This window comes from Haliotis cracherodii, unplaced genomic scaffold (assembly GCF_022045235.1).
Source record: "Haliotis cracherodii isolate W230 unplaced genomic scaffold, xgHalCrac1.p SCAF_3, whole genome shotgun sequence".
NCBI classification, from domain to species: domain Eukaryota; kingdom Metazoa; phylum Mollusca; class Gastropoda; order Lepetellida; family Haliotidae; genus Haliotis; species Haliotis cracherodii.
Genome location: NW_027266286.1, coordinates 66660342 through 66684837, shown reverse-complemented (window position 1 = coordinate 66684837; position 24496 = coordinate 66660342). Strand labels below are relative to the sequence as shown.

The 24496-nt window shown below is 40.3% G+C and overlaps 1 protein-coding gene across 2 annotated transcripts in view; it reads left to right on the top strand.

Moving 5' to 3' along the window:
• LOC139474831 (major facilitator superfamily domain-containing protein 9-like) overlaps positions 1–24334 on the top strand; it is a 33221-nt gene extending 8887 nt beyond the window's left edge. The window contains exons 1-6 of one of the 2 annotated variants that reach the window (XM_071257978.1): positions 3952–4080; positions 10265–10352; positions 11008–11051; positions 16427–16556; positions 19205–19414; positions 22020–24334. In XM_071257978.1, coding sequence (XP_071114079.1) covers positions 4018–4080; positions 10265–10352; positions 11008–11051; positions 16427–16556; positions 19205–19414; positions 22020–22726 — 1242 coding nt within the window. In that variant the 5' untranslated portion in view covers positions 3952–4017 and the 3' untranslated portion in view covers positions 22727–24334. Of the gene's footprint in view, positions 1–3951; positions 4081–10264; positions 10353–11007; positions 11052–16426; positions 16557–19204; positions 19415–22019 lie in introns of those variants that run through there. The other variant, XM_071257979.1, reaches the window with a different exon arrangement.
• The last annotated feature ends 162 nt before the right edge of the window (positions 24335–24496 follow it).

Sequence of the window (24496 nt, the reverse complement as noted above, 5' to 3'; positions counted from 1 at the left end):
GAATTGTTTGATTAATCTTGTTTCTTGGATATCGAACATATTTGAAAAATTATTTGTTGTGTGTTCAATGTAAGTTGCCCTTTTGAACTCCTGGTCCACGTGTGCCAAGTTCCGGTGCGCGTTCATCTTAACAATACATGGCACAAGGCTGTTTACATTTTTGGTGGGCCCTAAACGAGCATTTCATCAATCGCATGCACAATTTGAGGACACATTCACGTGGGTCGTATAAGCCCTGGACAAACAAATATGTCTCGTCTGTTTGTTTTATTACTTCTCATCAAAGGGTTATTGAATTACATGAACATCGTTACAGGTAATATGACCCAACACAACATTAAACGTATTCTATTTTAAGCGACCCATGAAGATCCGGGATAGAACAGGTCTTCAGCAACCCACGCTTGTCGTAAAAGGAGACTTTGTTTGTCGTAAGGGGCGACTAACGTGATCGGGTGGTCAGGTTCGCTGACTTGATTGATGCATGTCATCGATCCCAATTGCGTGGATTGATACTCCTGATATCAATCTCTGGATTGTCTGGTCCAGACTCGATTATTTACAGACCGCCGTCATGTAGCTGGAATATTGTTGAGTGCCGCGTTAAACAACAAACAAACCAAACTATTTTAAGCCTATCGGATCCTACAAATATCGAAAATAGTTCATTGTTATTTTCACACTAGTCTATCGTATGTTGTATTGACGACTATATGCAATCATTTACTTAAATTTCAAACAAAAATGAATAATCAGTTCCCTTGTACATTAACTGAAGTGTTGGTTCAAGGTGACGTTGGGTGTATATTTGACAACCAGCTCTCGATTCCTTATATTCTACAAATTTGTACAAGCTTTGATACAACCAACACAAATTAACACTCAATATCGGGTCCATTCGTTTTACTCCTCCCAAAACAAAAGAACGCACATCTAATATCGGATTGTAGAACGATGTTGTTATTACGACCACCCAGCAATACCTGCCCGCAAGTGTCCACTGAATCTTCTGCTCGCTATGCGGCGTCGCCGACGGCGGCAAGTCTTACTGCAGCTTATGTAACGGAATTGCCTACAACTGCATCTGTGGAATTTACATATAGCTTGTCCTCCTCACGAGCCCGACTTGTTTCTACGCAGCATAAGTTGATTCAAATGAACGCTAAAAATTCTATCGCCCAGAAGAAAGTGTGATTGATGGGGTTTTGTCCTGTCGGCAGCGAAAGTATTCATGTCCGGAGCAGGCAAATCGAATGTTGATTGTTTGTTTGTTTGTTGTTTAACGCCGCACTCTGCAGTATTCCAGCTATATGGCGGCGATCTGTAAATAATCGAGTTTGGACAAGACAATCCAGTGATTGACTCACGCAATCGGTATCCGGTGACATGCATCAACCGAGTCTGCGAGCCTGACCACACGATCCCGTTAGTTGCTTGCCTCTTACGACAAGCATAGTCGCCTTTTACGGCAAGCATGGGTTGCTGAAGACCTGTTCTACCCCGGATCTTCACGGGTCGAATGTTTAATGTGTAGCCTAGTGGTTAAAGCGTTCGCTCGTCACGCCGAAGACCCGGGTTCGATTCCCGACATGGGTACACTATGTGAAGTCCATTTCTGGTGTCCCCCGCCGTGATATTCCTGGAATATTGCTCTAAGCGGCGTAAAACCATACTCACTCCTAATTAATTCTTAAACAGATATAATAACTAATCTTCAACGCAAGTGTTCTCATTTATTTGGAAGGGTAAACCCGACAAAATTAAAAGAAATATAAAAGAATACAAAGATGGTAGGCTTAGAGTACCATTGATCTTAGACACAATTCAAGCGCCCAAAATATCATGGATAGGAACTAAAAACACAAATCTCAAACATCTAATTGATATATTCATTCGTAATTACACCTTGCACTCAACGGAGATGGGATCAAAATACTTGAAAAATAACTTTTTACATACGATCAGAAAACCGTTTTGGAAAGATGTATATGAATCGTGGTCAAAACTACAGTCATTTAAACAAACAGATTGGTTGGTTGGTTTGTTGTTTAACGCCGCACTCAGCAATATTCCAGCTATATGACGGCAGTCTGTAAATAATCGAGTCTGGACCAGACAATCCAGTAATTGATATCATGAGCATCGATCCACGCAATTTGTTAAACAAACAGAATGTAGAGATATTCGCACACAATATGTATGGACAAATGATACTATCAAAATACAAGAATATGTCAATTTTAAATAAGCACTATTTAAAAGCAAATGTTAAATTTGTCAACGACTGTCTGAAATGCGATTGTACGTTTGTTGAGTTATAATTAATTCACTGAACTCTATCAACTAAAAACCAACTTTCCTGAATACGCAGGTTTTGATTTCTGTAATAAGGGCGTACGCACATACCAAATCGATATCTTTTAAAAACAAATAGAATTGCCCTTTATTCCCCAAAACTTAGATATACTATATAAGGAAGATAAAGGATGCAGGATATTTTATTCAAATTAAGCGAATAATCTTAATTTAAAGAAAAACATTCGCAGTGAAACAAAATGGGAAAATGAAATTAATCCCGCAATAACAAATGATCTATGGAAAACATATGTTTCCATCGTTTTCCATTGGTTTCAATACCGAGTGGTCCATAGAATTTTCACAACTAATAAAGATTTATATATCTATTAAATAAAACCATCACCATTATGTACTTTGTGATGTTGAAGTTGAATCTATTATTCATCTGTTGTTTGAATGTTATAAGCAAAATGTCGTATTTGGATTTAAGGGAAAACGAAATGACGCACTAAACTTGATTTTCATTCTAAATAAATTATACATCTACAAAAACAAATGTACGAATGAGATGAACTTACTTTATCCGCATCACTGATATCAGTATCTAAATACAAATGTATATGATAAGTTACCTAATCAGACAAGAAGTAAAATTTAATAGCTGGGCTCTTTCATTGCATGGGGTGTGTCTAAGTTTGTTTCCTCGGATTCCTCTTATCCCGCGCGGCTGGAGTCATTCTTGATTCCACTTTTTAATAAATTCTTGAGAACACTGTCTTCCGTACTTATGATAATCTTTTCATGATATTTCTTTTGAAGCAGGATACAATGTTGGAGCTGCAAATGACCGGAGCCTCCGTGAACTGATCCAATTTGAGGTCTAAGATATATCACCAACCCCTGCCGACATGTTGGTACAAGACCACTGCCTGCATCTCGCGCACGTACGGAGTCACATTAGATGATGCAAAGAAGCAGAAGGTGCAGAGGGAGTGTAGTCAAATACGTTTTGCCGTGGAACAGTTCCAAAACATGATCAGACATCAGATAATCGCCTTTGGTTTCGGTATTTCATTACGAGTATGAGTATATGTCTTTTTATAAACATTAACAATGTGTTTCACCAGAAAATAATTGATATACAATACGATTTTTAAGAATGGTATTCTGTATGAAAATATGTTGTAAGAGGTGCTTAACACTTTTCGCAAGTATATAATGTTGTGTCTCAATGCTTGCCATCTATCTATGTATCTATGTATCTATCTATGTATGTATGTATCTGTCTGTCTGTCTGTCTGTCGGTCTGTCCGTCCATCCATCCATCTAAACTAACGGGGCTTGAGTCGCTATTTGGAATATGATGGTATCGGCAGTCGACCGACATTCTTACTGTATGTACATGTAGTTTTGTTGTATATATCGTTTTAGAAATACAGTGAGTTTAAATTACATAAGACTATGCACATGTGATACTGATACTGAAGCATTTCTGGCAGACTTCTAACTACATCTCTCACAAAGGCGTGATGAATATTGCAACTTCTAAGGAGGGTTGCTCTAACCGCGCCACCATCTTCACCGCGGTCAAGTAAAGCAAGCCGACACGAGTTATCTCCCTTGTTTTAGCAGGCAACCACTTCCGCATGAAACTGCCTCGCGGTCAGCAAAGTGAAACCATCACATTGCTGCAACGTACAAGCTGTGACGACTGTTGACATGGGGCGATTTACTTCCAGAATCATGGAACCCGCTGTCCTTGTCAACTTTAGTGGCTTCCTGGTAATGTAGTCCATGTCGAACGACTCCTATTATATTAGTGAACCCATGGTTCCGACAGGAGCAACACTTGAATTAAACACCACGCTCTGGGTCCACAAAGATTGTTATGAAACACATGAAACGGTACACCGGGTATTATGCATCAGTCGGACAATATTGGACTTGATTGTCAGATCATCAGTACTGCGTGTGTCCGTATGACACCAAACAAGAGATCTGTTACATCCTTCGTCATTTTCTGTATTTACACGAATTGACAGTGAACGTTTCTACTCAAGTGAAGATCCGGGTTAAAATTCGTAACACATGCTTGTCGTAAGAGGCGGCATACGGGATAGGATGAAGTCAGACTTGCCCACTTGGTTGATTCATGTCATGTCAAGCTATATGCCGGCAGTCTGTAAATAAGCAAATCTGAACCAGACATTCCAGTGATTGACATCATGAGCATCTATCCACACAAATTGGGATACAGTGACATACATCAAGCAAGTCAGCGAGCCTGACCACCAAATCCCATTAGTTGCCTCTTACGACAAGCATAGTCGCCTTTTACCGCATGGGTTGTTGAAGACTTATTCTACAGGATCTTCACAGGTCCCCCTGAACATTGTGGGGTTTTAGGCTACTTTGAACAATATTTCTATTATTTTATGCTGATTCAGCTTTGAGAAAGATCCCTGAACGTAGTCTTCCTTTAAGCTGAATCAGCATACAATAATAGAAATACTGTTCAAAGCAGCATTAAACCCCACTGATAGGACCATACAACTGCCATAAAAGAAGTAGTGAAACGTGTTTGAAATACAAATGTGTGTAGAGGTGTATGTAAGTCCTATGTTTGTACAGAATGCTCTGTTCTTGGAGAGGGGGGGGACGGGTGGCCCAGTCGTCTAAGGTGCCGCGATTCGCTGTACAGAGTTGCGTCCCTTGGGCACGCCAGAAACCTATGATTGTGGGTTCGAATCCCGCTTCGCCCAGATTATGTTTCTAGGTTTGTCAGCACCATACCCGTGCTCGTGGGTTTCACTGAAGTGGTAAACGTCTAAGACCTGCACCACTTCGGGCTTTCCTCCCACATTAAGCTGACACGCCGTGATATAACTGGAATACTGTTAAAAGCGGCGTTAAACCCAACTCACTCAATCACTCACCCACTCTTGGAGAGGAGAATCATGTTATGTTCACCTGCCCCTTATATAACGATGTAAGAGAAACATTAAGTCACCTGTTTGTTAAAGGGCCAGTAAAAGCAACTTTGCACATTTTAATACTTTAGGGCATACTTACTTACAAATGCTTGACCCAAATTAATAACATAATAACTGACAGACAAAATTGTCCCCCACACTAAAAATTCTGCCACTGCGGGACTTCCCTTACTGGGGGTTAAATGGGTTCCCGGTGTTTGGTGTTCTGCGCAATTTCAATAATCATGACGATCTGGCTGATGCCCGTCTGCCTCCTCCTACCTCAGATTTTTTTATACATTTCCTCTGTTCATCCATTTGATTGTTGTCTACAAGTTATGTCACCTCAATAACAACACTAGAGATGCTTTCAGTTGTTTAGTCAGGGAATAAATGCCTGACAGGAATTTATTGTGTGGAATAGTGCCGAGGGCAGCTGGTGTTTTATTTCCCAAACAGGATGTTAATGATAAATAAATTGTTATTTTAATTATTCACAATGTCAAAATCAAGGATTGTTTCACACATTCAAAAAAGTATGAAATGTTGTTATATTTGTAGGATTAACAGAAATAGTATATGTATAACAGCTAAGAATCACAAGATAGATAAACGTGGCAAACATCAGCCAATGAAAAGAGTTCTCTCCATTGCTGCAGTAGCAGCTTAAGGGCACACCCCTAAATAGGTTTGTTTTGGAGGCCGATTACAGGGCGTGTGATTTCAGAACTTTCATTTGGTCATCTAAATACTTTCTACAAATTTTATTACTTTTTCTCTCTCGGAAATTGACTAAATGTATGTAAGAAAATTGATATTCGCAACAAAATCGCAAATCATATTTATAACTTTACTTGCCCTTTGACCTATATATTTTACCTGACCCATGAAAATCCGTGGTAGAATAGGTCTACAGCAACCCATGCTTGCTCTAAGAGGCGACGAACAGGATCAGGGTGGTCAGGCCTGCTGACTTGGTTGATGCATGTCATCGTATTCAATTTGCGTGGATCGATGCGCATGATGTCAATCACTGGATTGTCTGGTCCAGATTTGATTATTTACAGACTGACGTCATATAGCTGGAATATTGCTGAGTGCGGCGCTAAACAGCAAACAAACAAACTACAGCATGACAAAACTGTACATCGAGTGATAAAAAGACAAAGTTTATAATCCAGCGTAGTGACAGGTGACCTGTAACAGGCTAGATAATTGTAATTATTTTTTAATATGGGTGGTATGGCCTTAAATACAATAAAAATCTTGACTCTTGAAATACCGAAATAAGAACACCTCAAAAGTAACTTTCCATTGAAGTTTTGAAAAGCATCTCAACCATATATTCCATCAGCAGAATTGGTGAGTTTTAATTTTATACAGTCTCTTCCAAGAACTTTTGAGTCTACTGGTCTGAAGAGTTTTAATTCTTATACAGTCTCTTCCAAGAACTTTTGAGTCTACTGGTCTGAAGATTTCTGAAGTCATTTCCATAGATTTTAGTGTTAATGGAAGCTAATGCTTTCCTTTACTATGATACAGTTCCTTCAGTTTCAGCAGAGACCATATAATAGTCTATTATATGGTCTCTGGTTTCAGATATGACACTATAGGTTGATAAATAGTTTGGAAATACAAATTGTCAAGAGGGGATTTCCAAAATGAAACCCACAGGTTAACCAAGAAGTCGGTTTGTACAGAACTAATTTGTGAAATCATAAATGACCAGACAGGATCAGTGACTTATCAATGCATTTTATTTTACAATAAGTACATGAAGGAAGGCTTAGAATTAATGTGAGTGCACTCACGATTGTCCAGAATTTGTCACGTTCAAATGCCTGGAAACAGGCCTGTCTCTGTTCGTGAATACGGAATGATGTTGGAAGCTGACAGGAATACTGTGTTTTTCAGTTAGGAATGAGTAAGCAAGTAAGTTGGGTACAACGCTGCTGTGAACAGCCTTCCAGTTTTGTCTGGCAGCCAATCTCATTAAAATCAGATCTTAGTTCTGGCTACTGCTAAACAAAGATCTGAGGACATCCCATTAGGAGTCACGTCAGAACGACCTTTCATCCGAGCAATCAGAGCGTCGCTTACCAGATCATGAAAGTGACAGTTGGAATGTGACTTCTCATCATGCAGCCTCGAAAACTTTAAAACGGGGTAATCTGAACGATAGTTGTGGGCTTAACGACTAAATCTATACAATCTAGACCATATAGTAGCCATTCGAGAATGTTCTTTTGTTCAGGTTTCAAATTTTTAATCGAGAATTTGTCAAAATAGGTTTCGAAGCGTAGTCGCCAATTTAATATTAGTGCCGTAAAGCATGAGAAAGCTGCCTTCTGATTGGCTAATGTCGACTTCTTGTCAATAATTCCATTGGTCGGTCAGAGTTCGCGAAAGGTCGGTCTGACGTGACCTGTAATGGGATGTCCTCAGATCTTTGTTTATCGGCAGCGAGAACTCGGATCTGGTTTTAATGAGATTGGTCTGTCAGCTTGATGTGGGAGAAAAGACCAAAGTGATGGAAGTCTTGGACGTTAACCACGTTGGTGAAACCCACAATTAGGGTATGGTGCTGACATACCTTGAAACATAATCAAGGCAAATCGGGATTCAAACCCACAATCATAGGTTTGGGGCGAGCCGAGGGAGACAACTCTGCACGGCAAATTGTGGCACCTTAGATGACTGGGCCACCCGCGGCCCCCTTTTTAGATAGGAATCCAATCCTCACTTGGCAAATAGATAAGACTCAAGGCAGGTCATTAAAGGCCTTGTGACACTCTTATAGGCTTAACCAGCCTTTATTGGCAAATAATTAAGACGAAAAAAACAAACAAAAAAACATACAACTTTATGGATAACAACTTCTGGTTTATTGCATATAGCAACGTTTCGATTTAGATGCTTGTAGCTTGATAACGGTGTAAGAATCTACATCGAAACGTCGCTATGTGCAATAAACCAGAAGTTGTTATCGATAAAGTATGTTTTTCTTAATCAGCCTTGTAGAGACTGTCCCATCCCAAAACTTCTCAAATGATCCAGGGGGGCACGGGTAGCCCTGTCGTCTAAGGCGCCGGCACTCGCTGTGCAGAGTTGCGTCCCTTGGGCACGCAAAGACACCTATGATTGTGGGTTCGAATCCCGGTTCACCCCGATTATGTTTCTAGGTTTGTCAGCACCATACCTGTGCTCGTGGGTTTCAACAAACTGGTAAACGTTTGAGGCCTGCATCACTTTCGAGCTTTCCTCCCAAATTAAGCTGACATGCCATGATATAACTGGAGTACTGTTAAAAGCAGCATTAAACCCAACTCACTCACTCACTCACTCACCCGTGTATAATCTGGACAGCAGGCCTGTCGTGAGCATCCTAGTTCGACTCACATTTGCCCTCACTCATGCATCAGTGAAAAACTCGGACACATGATTAAACTGTGAAATGACACAAATGTTTGCTCTATTTTGGCTCCATGAAACTTAGGCCTTCTATTTTATAACTTGATGTGCTGATTTGTTTTTTCAAAAGCTTTGGTCGGTGGTCAAAATGAAATATGACTCTTCAATTATTTTGTATGTGTTTCGAAATGTCAAATTCCCCTGTTTACTGTTAAGAGTGTTGAAACTGTAGAAGCATGTTTCTGGGAACGAAGCCTCACTCTGCCTGAAGTCCTAGTAAAACTTTTACAGTTGTCTCACTTGAGTAGAGATACAATTTATGAAAATGGTATCTAACGAGAAAGAGTGTAGTATTCTCTATTCATCATCTCTTAATTATATTTTAGGAATAAAAACAAGAAAGAGTGGCATTACATTTATTATCCACATTAATTATGTATTTAAGTGTAAATACATAACAGCTTTCATTCATTAACAGACCAAACTGAAATCGGTTATAAGTCCGATTGCGTAGGAATATTGATACATGCCCTAATATGGACATTGTTGACATTTCTATACATATGCATTAACAACATGCTCCTGCTGTTGTGTGCAAACATGACAGCAGCAATGCTGAAGATCTTTATTTAAGAATGGCTTCAACTTAGGGTAGTTCAGGCACATTGTTGTCAGTATACAAGACAGTTGTAAGTAAACTTTAGAAGTCAAACAGTGGCGCACTTTGAATCTCGGAGCAGCAGTCGGTTACTAGCAGCACCAGGATGCCAGCAGGGATCGGTTTTATTTGATCTGTCAGCTGAATTAATATCCTATGTTGTTACATGTCAATTCAATTGAAACAATATGTTAACCCAGAAATCTGTACGTAAAAGAACTTAGTGTGAAATCATCAAACAACTTTCAAACAACCATCAAGTGGTATACAATGAACAAATGTATTACAAAATTAACTAAGTTTCCAAGTCAATACAAATTACCGCACAGCAATAACAATGGCAGTAAACAAAAGAGTGGTAGTACAATATTCAGTGGCAATATTTAATACGATGGCAGTGGTCAGTATCAGATACAAAAATACAGTGGTGATAGCAAAAGTCAGTGATGATAATATATTCACCCAGCGGCGACAGTGGCCAAGCTTCCGAGATGGGGCTAGGCAGGGAATCATGGGTGATGAGTGATCCGCTGGTCTTAATGTGATGAAATGTGTGAGAGTCGAAATGGAAGAGAAATGACTAAGCTTTCTCTTGTCCCCATATATATACAACCTAACTAGCTGCTGGAAATTTCTACACAGTGCCCTCACCAGTCTAGCGGCACTAGAACATTCCGGATGTTTCTATAACACAATCACCGTCCACGGTATACCAGACGTTTACACACCATCAGAATAAGAAAAGACAACCATGATCTAAACACAGCATTGTACGCTAGGTATAGGGAATGTTATTGTTCACATTTAGGATGTTTTGTGCCACAATATCAGAAGTCAGGCACACAGCAACAGAGTTTTCGAATGATTTGTTTCGGAACTGTTCACTTTGAGTGATCTGATCATGCAGTCATTTGACGTGTTCCAGGACCTGTTCGGTGTCAGCATGATCATGCCTCTCATCCTGCCCCATGCCCGCAGCCTTGGCGCCTCCACCACCGTGGCTGGGATACTTGGTAAGTTGAGAGTCAACTCATGTTGTGTCCACTACATGGATAAGCATCTTTCCGAGACAAGAGAGTTAACTGACTATAAAAGTCCAGTTTCCACCCTTGCCGAACTAGGCTTGAATTATGGAGTTACATTTTGGTTGGACTAACGATTCTATGCATTGTCCAATCAAAATTGCACACTGAAATCGAAATCCGGTTCGTAAACTGTCGAGCAGATTTCGATCGATTGCAGGATTTGCAAAGCATGTGCACTGCCAACTCGCTTGGGCGAGAAATATGGTTTTACGCCACTTCAGCAATATTCCAGCAATATCATGGAATATCAGAAATAGGCTTCACACTCTGTATCAATGTGGGGAATCAAACCCGGGTCTAAGCACTGGGCTACCCTGCCGGTCCCGCTTTGGCAGAAAGGTCCCCAGTTCCTCGGCCATGTTTTAGGACCATTCATTGTTGCCATCATGTTTACATTGTAGGGGGGTGGTTGGGTAGCCTAGTAGTTAAAGCGTTCGCTCGTCACGCTGATGACCCGGGTTTGAATCCTGACATGGGTACAATGTGTGAAGCCTATTTCTGGTGTCCCCTGCTGTGATATTGCTGGAATATTGCTAAAAGCGGCGTAAAACCAAACTCACTCACTCACTCACTTACATTGTAGGGTCTACATACGGGGCCCTTCAGCTCTTCTCCAGTCCAGTCGTGGTGAGCCTCAGTTTTTACTTCTGTCCTATCTTGTGTTTGATTTAATGATTTTAATGAGTGAACTACCTTTGATTTTCAACTGTAGGGGATTGACAACTTTAATAATAAGGGGCGGTCGGGTAGCCTAGTGGTTAAAGCGTTCGTTGTCACGCCGAAGACCCGGGTTCGAATCCCGACATGGGTACAATGTGTGAAGCCCATTTCTGGTGTCCCCCGCCGTGATATTGCTGGAATATTGCTAAAAGCGGCGTAAAACCAAACTCACTCACTCACACTTTAATCATATTTCCTGTAATGTTGAGATGTTTTTGAATGCTGTATGATAACCCATACATGCTTTTTCTCTGTTTCCAACTTTACACTGACGTGATAGACGAGCTGGACTATGAATGATGAGCAGCATACAAATATCTGTACTCACCAACAAAATAAAATACGAATGCTGTACATGTTGGTTAATATATGAAGAATTACTCATAATCTAGTTATATTAGATTGGTTCGATGCACAATCGAACATGATGCCATGTTGTGTGAACTGACACTCATGGGTGCATGTCTTGTGCAGGATTAGCATGTAAAGTTTGGAAATCATGGGCAGCATATTGTGATAAGAATGAAGACGCTGTGGTAACACTTGACTGATTGTTAGTTTTGTCATTAAGTGGTACACATTGAGTGAGTGAGTGAGTATGGTTTTACGTAGCTTTTAGCACTATTCAGCATTATTAAAGGAAATGGGCTTCACGCCTTGTACCCATGTTGGGAATCAAACCCAGGCCTTCTGCATGACAAGTGAACTCTTTAACCACCAGGCTACCCCACCGCCCCCTGGCACATCTCTTCTAAACATACAGGGGCGGTCGGGTAGCCTAGTGGTTGAAGCGTTTGCTCGTCACGCCGAAGACCCGGGTTCGAATCCCGACATGAGTACAATGTGTGAAGCCCATTTCTGGTGTCCCCCGCCGTGATATTGCTGGAATATTGCTAAAAGCGTCGTAAAACCATACTCACTCACTCACTCACTCTAAACATAAATTCTCCTCTTTATGTTCCTATGGTTCGCGTTTCTTTTGGCGGTGAGCATAGAATCAATTTTTCAAAAGTCAAAATAAAAGGTGAAAGATCTGATTATGCAAGTTCTTATGGTAAAACAGAAACAATAATATGGCATTTTTACCTCATAAGTTGGTTTACAGACCAACCGAAAACCCCTGAGATTATAAAATTTACAAACTGACGTGTGACCAAACAAAATATTTGGTCAACAATTGGGTGAAATGAAAAACAGTTGAGGATAATGAATATTTTTGGGGATATTTTTTTTAGTGAAGATAAAAAATATCCCAAAAGATATCAGCCTTATGTTCAAGGTATTCAAGGGTTTAAATGTTTCTTTAAATAATTTCAGTAATGCTATGCATTATGCAGGGGTGGGGAGGTGTGGCCTAGTGGTTGAAGCATTTACTCATCACGTGGAAGACCCGGGTTTGATTCCCCTCATTGGTACAAAGTATGAAGCCCATTTCTGGTGTCCCCTGCTTGGGTATTGCTGAAATATTGTTAAAAGTAGCGTAAATAACAAACTCACCTCACCTCATTTTGCAGGTAAGTGATGGGAAGTTTCTTTCCTTGCCGATGCATGTATTGAACTGCTGTCACCCATGCAATATTGATTTGGGGACACATGCATTAGGGGGGTGGTCGAGTAGCCTTGTGGTTAAAGCGTTCGCTCGTCACGCCGAAGACCCGGGTTCGATTCCCGACATGGGTACAATGTGTGAAGCCCATTTCTGGTGTCCCCCGCCGTGATATTGCTGGAATATTGCTAAAAGCGGCGTAAAACCATACTCACTCACTCACTCACTCACTCACTCACTCACTCACTCACTCACTCACTCACTCACTCACTCACATGCATTAGGATAAAATTTCATCCTTATAGATTGGGTATACATGGTTTGCACTGATATCACATGTATACTCAACCAAGAAAATTAGGGATCGTGAATTTCTGCTGACGAGTCAGTGAATGCAAATTTCTTTCCTTGAAAAAGTCGTAATACAAATAAGTCCAGTATTTCAGCAGTGTAAACAGGTCACCCAGCTTGAACTATTAGGAGAGAAAATAATCTATCACATTAGAGGAATTACCAGAGGGATGACTCACTTTCTTGAAAAGTCATCCAATTCTGAGATTTTGTTACCAACTTTTTTCGGGTTTTAATTAGCGCATGTTTTTTCCCCATTGATCTGTTATATGTACAGCTTGCAGTGTGTGTAGTCAGGCTTATGGGGGCATCACTTGTGGGTCTTCTAGCCACAACCCATATGAAATTGCTCATCTACTTGTATAATACAGGCTCCACATAATACCTCTACGCTGATTGAGTCTTAGATAGATGCAAAGTTTCAATGTCGTCTCACAAGCAGCTTGATTAAACAAAGGATCTGATTCACTGATACATCCACTCCGAGGTATTAGCGTAGAACGTTTGCCCGGCTTACATTTCCTCGTACCACCTAGGTAATGAAGTTCTCGTACACAATGCCTTGGGCTCAAGAGGTGAAGGTCACATCGGTTTCTGCCGTCAGTGTGTCGTACATCAATTGGCACATGTGTGGCTAATCTCCGCATTGACAACATGACATTTACTTTGATTGGTCTCAAACAGCAAATATTTGTCTTGATCTTAGTGATAAAAGAACATCTATTTTCGTTAACTAATTCCATTGCCCCCTGTCGTTAGTTCTGAAGAATCATTTTTGTCTTTAGTTATGATCCAATCCCTGCAAACAGTCGCCTGCATATTTCATTTACTTTAATCTACTGGCTTCTCAAGCTACAGACGAGTAAAGTTATTCTCATACACTTTCTGTTATCAGTAATGAGCAGGCATAATCAAAGTTAGTAGCACACAGAGTGGTAGTTCTGCTAACTTGCTTGACTCAAATTGTGACGAGATAAGACAGCTTGATTCCCTTTCATTGGAAATGTCAGACACTGACAGCATTATAGAAGAAATCTGAATCTAAAACCATCTGTGCATTAGAGGTAATGAGTTTGTGGATCTAATATTCCTCCACACTCACGACACAATGTTGACGATGACCTTGGGGATATTCTGGGCTGGGTTATCAGAGCTCTGTAGCTTCATCATTAGTAGCTTTTTGTGTGGTGTGGTTTAAAAGACATTACATGGGTTGCCATACTGTCCCATAGCTAGGCCGGACTGTACATAACTCGGTTTACAAATCTGCGGACTCACAAAAATTGAATTGTGAAAAAATAATGATTAAGAGCAGTGTTTTTTTAATTCTACAAAACAGAAATAAGTAAAATGTTTTAAAAAACTCATTTACTGTCGCTATCAATATAATAATTCATTTATATTACTATAATTAAAACCTGCATAAAATGTATCTAATAACTTCCAAACACAATGAGTTATGACTAATGCCTTTTCTGCCCAACTCCATGTTTTTCTACCTACTTAACATTTTGAGGAAATCAAAAAAGACTATTTGAAATTGGAAAGTTTTTTAATATTATTTTTTCAACTCAAAAATCTGTAAACCCAACAAAGTATAGTTTTAAGCTGCTCTTAGCAATATTCAAGCAATATCACGGGGTGGGACACCAGAAGTTGGCTTCACACATTGTACCCATGTGGGGAATCAAACCCTGGTCTTCGGTGTGACAAGCAAACGCTGTAACCACAAGGCTACCCTATTGCCCAGATATATCAGATATATATGATGATAGATGCTCTCTCATTCATAATGAACATATTAAGATTCATGCCGTATGCACAAAAACAAGTGTACAAAAATAAAATGATTTCAAGTCTGCGAGCCTCTTCCTTTGTGTTAGTTTGCTATGTTGAATCACATTTGCAAAGCAAAAAGATTTAATTACAATAATCTGATTTTGGAAATTTACAATTTTGCAATTCCAACGTGGGAATTTTTACCAACATTTGCTATGGACCAGTTAGACCTACAGTGACAAATACCGTATTCGACGTAAAAAGCCCTCGCTCTAATAAGCGCCCATGGCGATATTTGCTAATATATTGGCCAGAGAACAATCCCAATTAGCACCCCTTCCAATTTATCAATGTACACAAGACCTATTTATTCGCGTATAATACGCACTCATGTGTTACATGCACACTTAATTATGGGCAATTAAATTCTGGAAAAATATATCTGTCGTACATAAACATTTTAGACTGTCAGCATAAACCACGAAATTTATCTTTCAACATTTTTTTTCACTAAAATAATATTCCAATAAGAGCCCCCTATTCCTAATTTTGAGAACGCCCTGGGCGCTTATTGCGTCGAATACGGTAGCTACAGAATGTTTTAGTGTACACACTGCACAGAAGTAGTCTCAGGATTGCAGTGCAGTAATGCCTACTCAATTCAACAAAATAGGTAATAAGTAAAAAGATAAAACATGACTGCAAGGGTTTTGTTGAAAATGTATAACTGCGAGTGAGAAATACCAGAAAAATTTAAAAAATTGGGAAACCTTATAGTGAAACTATACAGTGTGTTGTGGTATAAAAGGGACTTGATCAAACCATAGAGTTTCACTACTTTTTGTCATTAAAAAACATATCACGTGAAAAACCACGGGTCCAGGTAGTACTGTGGGTACCCGGGTCCTTCTCAGTACCAACCCAACCCGAGTACCTGAGTTACCCGTCCAAGCGCTAGTGCTTACATATATGTTACCTGTAACTAAAATATTGCGACCGAATGATTCAGATTTGAAAATGTTCTGTAACCTTCCTGGACCAGGCATCTTCCCAAGGCAAGAGAGTTAACTGACTTTAAAAGTCCAGTTTCCACCCTTGCTGAACTAGGCTGGAATTAATGCTCGATCGTAGCGCCACCAGTGGCTATTACCAGTTATGTCCCTTCTCAGCCCCTCCTATGGACTAATCAAATTGCATCTCTCTTATCACTTGCGTTTGCTTCACACAAAATGGTGGAGCCGAGTCAGGACGATCTGACCGATAATTAAGATCTATAGTGTTATAAAAGAGGTCTTACATCCCGAAATGAATCAAATCATGCGAGCATGAAGAGATTTGGAAAATATCTGCTTACAACAAGTTGCCGGTGTACATGCTTTGCAAATACTGCAATGGACCGAAATTTGCACGACAGTTTACAAACCGGATTTCGATTTCGGTGCGTGATTTTGATAAGACTATGCATAGACTCGTTAGTCCAGCCAAAATGTAACTCCATAATACCAGCCTAGTTCGGCAAGGGTGGAAACAGGACTTTTATAGTCAGTTAACTCTCTTGCCTCGTGAAGATGGGACCAAGTGATGTGAGACATGTTTGTTTGTGAAGGGCAAGTGGAGCGACATGGTGGGCAGACGAGTGAGTCTGCTGGTGACTCTGGTCCTCACAGGATGTGGCTATGGAATTATTGGACTCTCATCCTCCATCTTCATCATGGTGCTGGGCAGGATCCCTGGAGGTAGGTCAGGAGCAGGTATCTGTTGAGGCGGCAGATCCGTGATGGCGTGTATCTAGAACATCCAAGGACACCACACAGCAAATTGAGGTGCCTTAGATGACTGTGGTGCCTGTGTCTAACACACACATACGCATGCACTAATTGTTTACATGTATTGGACGGAAGAGTGAGTATGGTTTTGTGCTGCCTTGTCTTTCATTTTTGTGTTAATTATTACAAAGCTCTCTCTCTCTCTCTCTCTCTCTCTCTCTCTCTCTCTCTCTCTCTCTCTCTCATTTTCTCATATTTTTGTGTCAATTATTACAAAGCTCTCTCTCTCTCGCTTTCTGATTTTTGTGTCAATTATTACAAAGCTCTCTCTCTCTCTTTTTCTTTATTACAAAGTTGGAGCATGTCAATATTTATCTGTAAATGAAAAAACAAACCATAAATAGAATATATGATTCCTAATGCAACTCTGATGTTAGACCTTTAGGGCACACGTGTTGTGTTTCACCCGAAGATTAGCTCTGCTTTCAATGCGGTTGTAAGCGGATAGGTCAGGTAATTGGCACCACTCCTAGCGGGTGGACGCTGATTGGTGATTACTGAAACAAACCTGCATAGAATGGTACTTCGGTCCACTGTATACATATAGCATAATGACTCTGTGAAGATTCTTAATGATGATCTATGCTCAATTCTGAATTCTGGCTTCATGTATGTTAAGAGATTGGGAACCAAAGTAGAATGTTGTCTGAATAAAATAAATTCAAAATACTGTATTCGACGTAATAAGCGCCTCTCTCTAATAAGTGCCCACGGCGATATTTGCTCATATATTGGCTAGTGAACAATCCCAATTAGCACCCCTTCTGATTGATCAATGTACAAAAGACTTATTTATTCGCGTATAATACGCACTCGTGTGTAATATGCACCCTTAATTATGGGCAATCAAATTCTGGAAAAATTTACCTGTCGTATATAAACATTTCAGGCTATCTTTCAACTCTGTTCCAAAATAATATTCTAATAAGAGCCCCCTATTTCTAATTTTGAGAGCGCCCTAGGCGCTTATAACGTCGAATACGGTATGTTTACAAAATGCTCTGTTCTTATTGAATTCAACTCTAATGTTCTTTTATATAATGATATTGTCATCGACAAAACATATCTATCAAGTATTGAGACAAACAAATTAGTATTTGAAAACTTTATGAAGATTTAAGTGATATATTTCAGATATAGAAATCAATTACACACAAAAACAATGCAACAATATTATCAGTTGATCTCAAGCAGTATATGCAGGACTGTGCAATAACTAATAATATGCCTTTGGCTAGCATAATCTGGTTCTCTGATTTGATATTTTAGGTGGTACAGGAGGTCTTTATTTGAATTTCATACTATTGTCTCTGATGTGGTCAGGGAGACAATGAGTGCAGGAGAATGTCAGGATATGTTTGTGTTCAGCATTAACAGAATGCCATACTATCATTCTGAAGTGAGGAACATAGTGAGGGTGGTGGAGCATCTTCCTGAGGCAAGGGAGTTTATTGACCATATAAGTCCAGTTTCTACCCTTGCCAAACTAGGGTGGAATTTCATGGCATGATTGAAGAGCCACCAGTGGCTATTATGAGTTATGTCCCTTGTATATCCCTCCTATTGACTAATCAGATTCTGCCTATCATATTACTTGCATTAGCTTCAAAGAAAATGGTTGCGCCCAGTCAAGATGATCTGATCAATAAACAAGACCTTTCAAATTACTTGAGCACCTTGATTGAGACATGAGAAGATTTGGAAAATATCTGTCAGCACTTGTTTTGCAAATCCTACAATCGAAACAATTAGCACGGCAGTTAAAATAGCGGTGATTTTCACTCCAAAATTACAGCCAAGTTCGGCATGGAACCTCAACTCTTATAGTCAGTTAACTCCCTTGCCTTAGGAAGATAGTGGTTGAGTGGTCAATGTGTTTGCTCATCGTATGGAAGACCTGGGTTTGATTCTGACATGGGTGTCATGCACATGTCTGGTACCCCGAAGTGTCATTTGGCTGGAATATTGCAAAAAGCAGCGTTGATCTACACTCTCACATGATTACTGACAGCTCAGTTGTCTGTGTACTTACGTGCAGGGGAGTAAGGGGAGACAACCATGTGTGCCTAATGACCATCAGATGTCTTAAATGTTCTCCATGGTCTAAGTGAAACAATTCAACGGTGCAGCCATGATACGAACCACGTTAACATATTTTATCGTAAGATGAGGTGAGGTGAAATGGGGTTTAATGTTGTGTCCAAGGTTATTGCACTTAGATAGCGATGTGCATGCACGTGTATGTGTATCAGGCTGCTTGTACTAGTCCGGACTGATGCCGAGTTTTAGTGCTCGCCCACTGAAATACCATGCCGCAGTTTAACATACCCCACTCAGACACAGCATACTGACTCCGAGCTGGTCATCTCTGAGTCAGTATACTTTGTCAAGTGGGGTATCCATGTTAAACTGGCATGGTACCTCAGTGGGCTTGGCACTATAAAACCAGCATTGATCCAGACTATCGTACGTGCATGCATGTTGCTATGTAAGCGCAACAATGTCAAATCTGACATTAACCCGATTTCATCTCACCGTAAATGTTGTGGTATTTCCAGGGATATTTAAGCACAGTCAAAACATCTCAAAGTCATATCTGGCCGACATAACATCAAGGGAGAAGCGTTCGCATGTTTTTGGACAGTTTAATGCAGCCTCAAGCATCGGATTCATTCTGGGACCAGTGGTTGGCGGCCATGTTGCGGAATGGCCTGGAGGCTTCGCTGTGGTTGGAGTACTGGCAGCTCTGACCTTCTTCCTGAATGCTGGTGGGTTGATGCTGCCCTGTATTAGTACATTCGCCACAAATAGGCAGGAAACATCAAGATAGGTTCATTAATGGCCAGATCCTGTGGATGATGAAATCATGGGATATTTTTGATTAAATGTCAGACATGATTATTTGGGGAAATTCATCTTTTTTTCTCAATATTTTCTGAAACACTTTATGAAATGTTGATTGCATATTTGAAAATAATTGGATTCTTTGTTTGTTTATTTCAAACATACAAATATAACAAAACAAACTGAAGATTTTTAAGTGCGATGACAGTAGGGCTGGGACGAGTCCAAATTTACTACCCGGGTACCCATCACCCTATTCCCCGACCCTACCCGAATACCCGCTGAAGATATCTACAGACAGGTCATGCATACACTGAAGTTGACTGAACATTTGTCTTTATTTTAACATTTAAAATTAGAGTGAGTGAGTGAGTATGGTTTTACGCCGCTTTTAGCAATATTTCAGCAATATCACGGCGGGGGACACCAGAAATGGGCTTCACATATTGTACCCGTGTCGGTAATCGAACCTGGGTCTTCTGCGTGACGAGCGAACGCTTTAACCACTAGGCTACCCGACCGCCCTTTAAAATTAGAAGGAATGCCTGTATAGTCAGACAGAAATGGGAACATTAGTGACTTGTAGTGTAACCATAGAGTTTTAGATAATCGACCCGAGTACCCGAGTACCCGAGTACCCGAGATACTCATCCCAGCCCTAGATATTAGGATTATACAATATACAGGATTATCGGCTGTGATGTAATTGAAGTAGTGTATTTGCAAGAATTATAACGAAGTGATTGAACATGTAACGATTTTTCCTATGCTTCAGTGCCAGTGTGAGTGACAAATGTTTCTCTTCTGATCTTCACCAAGGGGATCAGGGGGTACAATTGATCCCTAGCAACCTATACTGGTTGTAAGAGACAATGGACTGAATCACGTGGTCAGACTCAGTGACTTCTTGATAGTGTGTTATAGTACCTCAATGGTAGGATCAGTGTGCTCATGATATCAATCACTGAATTTTCTGGTCCAGTATCAATCATTTACAGACTGATGTCATATAGCTGGAATGTGTGGCGTTAAGTAAACATCAATGGAGCAGGGTGAGGGGGTAGGTCAGTGGGCGATGTGACACTCTGTCATTCACATCCCAGTCCATCCGAATAAGTCCAGGGGCGGTCGGGTAGTCTAGTGGCTAAAGCGTTCGCTTGTCACGCCGAAAACCCGGGTTCGATTCCCGACATGGGTTTAATGTGTGAAACCCATTTCTGGTGTGCCGCACTGTGATGTTGCTGGAATATTGCTAAAAGCGGCGTAAAACCAAACTCACTCCCTCACTCACGATTAAGCCCAATCTGATTATCCTCATGGCGTGTGATCTGGGTTAAAATATTATTATGATGTTATTATTTTTATAGAAGGATATCTCCCACAGAAATAATAATAAACAGAATTCACTTTTTTTTTGTACTGAGGATGTGCGTGTGGAATGAAGTGAAACTAGCGTATGAAAATTGTCTTTACTTACGTTTCATGTTTTCCCGTGTGAACAATTAATTTTAAAAACTAAAGATTTTGCATCAGCAAAAAACCCAGTATATTCAATGACAATAATGTATTTTAATCAGAATTCATAGAATTATGTTAAACATTAGCATGCTTCTATATTCAGAGTTTACTGCACTTAGAAAGTTGGTAGTTATATAGGTGATAGCAGCTTAGCCTCCTGGAGTCCACAGTTCCTCCGTCATAATGTTTGTTTGTTAGTTTGTTGTTTGATGCCGCACTTAGCAATATTCCAGCTATATGACGGCGGTCTGTAAAAAAATCAAGTCTGGACCAGACAATCCGGTGATTGACATCATGAGCACCAACCCACGCAACTGGGATACGATGACATGCATCAACCAAGTCAGGGAGCCTGACCACCCAATCCCGTTAGACCTATTCTACCGCGGATCTTCATGGGCATCCTCCGTTATAAAAGCAAACTAAATGATGATCGGTTGGTTAAAATCACTGTACCCAAAATATTGCATTAGTCCTCCTTGGTTATTAAGCCCATGGCTATGATGCCATGTTTTCCTCAGGACAGATTTCCACAGTGCCAAATTTTCCTGGTTATGATGCCATAATTCCATAATGGTAATAATATAAGTTGTATCAGCATCAGGAGGAGTACATAGGGTTTTATGCCTCAAACTCATGGTATAAAACCTAATGCAGGACACATAAAACCCCATGTACCCCTCGTGATCCTGCTACAGTGAATATATATTACCAACATGTTTTAATATGTCATTGTAAAATATGAAAACAAATTCAAAATTGATAGAAAACAGCTGTTCGATTGAGCTGAGGTTAACTTGTGCTTTGTCTCATGACTTACCATTGTCTCGGAAAAAGCATTCAAGCGGGGTATAAGGGATTTATTCTTCCTCTCAGAAATCCACGTGCAGCCTGACTTGCTCATGGCAGGGTATAAGGGATTTATTCACCCGCTGAGAAATTCATTTCCATCCAAGACGAGACATCATTCTGACATTGTGTGATAATGCCATGTATATCATTGCTTTACAGCTATCATGTGGTTCTTCCTGCCTGGGTCCAAACAATCAGCACATCATGAAACATCCCGAGAGGACTCTGTGTCGTTAAATAGCGGGGAATACTCCTTCAACCTAAACGAGATGCTCCGATCCTTCCGAGCCATCAGTTGGCGCCACCTGTGGGACCTGTTCCTCATCAAGTTCCTGGGGGGCTTTTCAGTCATCCTGTTCCGGTCCAGCTTCAGTCTCATGACGCAGAGCGAGTTCAATGCATCGCCACGGATCATTGGCTATTTGACCTCCTACAGTGGGGCTGTGTCTACTCTTTGTGGATTCTTTATAGGAAGATTAGCAAGATTTTACGATAATGATGGTAAATTATATTTTCACATGGTAGTCTTACAAGTAATGACATTATTCAGCCTGACAGCCTCACCCAATTTAACATGGATGGCAGTGTGGTTGTGTCCACTGAGTATCGTCACGTCCGTCATGAGAGTGTCTGCAACTGCGCTGACAATTCAGAAAGGACGAGACGAGGACAGAGGGGCCCTAATGGGGTTCAGTCAGAGCCTCATGTCCATTGCAAGAATGTTGGCACCTTTTGTTGGTGGTGTTGCCATGGAGATAAGCCCACGAGGACCACTACTTATCGGGACATGTGCCGCAGCTTTATCGCTGATATTGCTAATTCTCAGACCTCAGGGAGACAAGAAACAAAAAGTGAAACAGTCCTAACCATGCCCGTGTTTTAGAGGAAATTCAGGGACCAGTATTCATTACTGCTATATTTCACTTCATCATATCAGACTGAAGACAGCCTTTTACTGTCTTGTTTGTTTGTTGTTTAACAGTGGCGGTCTGTAAATAATCGAGTCTGGACTAGACAATCCAGTAATTAACATCATGAGCATCGATCCACGCAATATGGATACGATAACATTCATTTATCAAGTCAGCGGGCCTGACCACCCGATCCTGCTTGTCGCCCCTTACGACAAGCATAGTCCCCTTTTACGGTAAGTATGGGTTGCTAAAGACCTATTCTACCCTGGACCTTCATGGGTCGCTGTTTATCAAAATCGAATGGAGTATAATGTATTGGATAATGGAGGGTGTAATTCCGTGGTGTCCCAGGATGAGTTATTCAAACAAATGACTGAAAAGTAATACATACTTGCTCGCTCACTCGTTATATTGCTATGTTAAAAGGATATCATACTCCACTCTAATGTTACCATATCACCCATAGTAGTTGCCAGGCATCTGATACATACTGTAAATCGTGAAATTAATGCGTCTCCAAAAGAATGTGACCACTGACCCCTAAGCCAATAATGCGACTCAATATGAATGCGACTCCCCCACCCCCCAACCCCCTTCAGCAGCTTCATTTTAAGTAAATTGATCTTAAGTTAACAATTCAATCTGCAGCTCTCTTCAAGTTTCATGACATATCTCAGAATCCCTATCAAAGTTTGTGTAGTATCTAAATAAATTCTAATGATTCCCTGGCATTTGATTGGCTTAACAAGCAATTCTTTTAGTGTTTTGATTTATGGAAACAAAGACAAATAGGCGACACCCACAAATGGACTTTCTTAATTGTCTGACAATAGAATGGGCGGGGCTTGTGTTGTTATTGCGCTGATTTTGTATTGTCTAGTTTTCTTTTGTTAATGACTAAATAAGCAGACTGTGAATTTATTATTGTTGATGTATTTATTCATAAGAATATCAATATATGTATAATTAAACAAACAAAAAACGGTGTGTACACTTTTCGTAAATACACTACACAGATTTACACCATATGCAAAGGTGTTTTTTTTACTTTTATTCCTGCATAAATGCAAAAAAGTAATCAAGTCAAATCCTAAATATCCCTTGAAATAGAAGACATATGGCACTTGGGTTGACTCCACATGAGTGTGTGAGTGAGTATGGTTTTACGCCGCTTTTAGCAATATTCCAGCAGAAATGGGCTTCACACATTGTATCCATGTCGAGAATCATGACAAGCGAATGATTCAACCACGAGCTCACCCGACTCCACGTGTGTCCTGTAAGAAGCTGCATACTTATAAAGCAACAAATACAAACCCTAAGGCATGCACAAAGGCCTTCATTATTACCCCGGGCAATGGATCAGTGTACACTTGATTTCCATGGTCAGCACCCTGAACACAGTATTTAGGGGAGTTTTAATTCCTCTGTAAAACAGAGCAGACAGACATCATGATGAGTATCGATTCCAAAATTTGTTCAATATAATGATGTTTACTTGTACATGTCAGACTATTTTTAGATTTTCTGGCAGTTTCAGCAATAAACTATTGTACATATCAGTTGGGTTTTCTTTAATACATTCCCATTATTCATGTGACTGAGAGTGATTACTTAGGGACCGGTCATTTATTATAGTGGTGGGTGGGGGAGAGGGAATCAGGGGAGGGTCACACAAAAAAGTATGAGTGAGTGAGTGAGAGTATGGTTTTACGCCGCTTT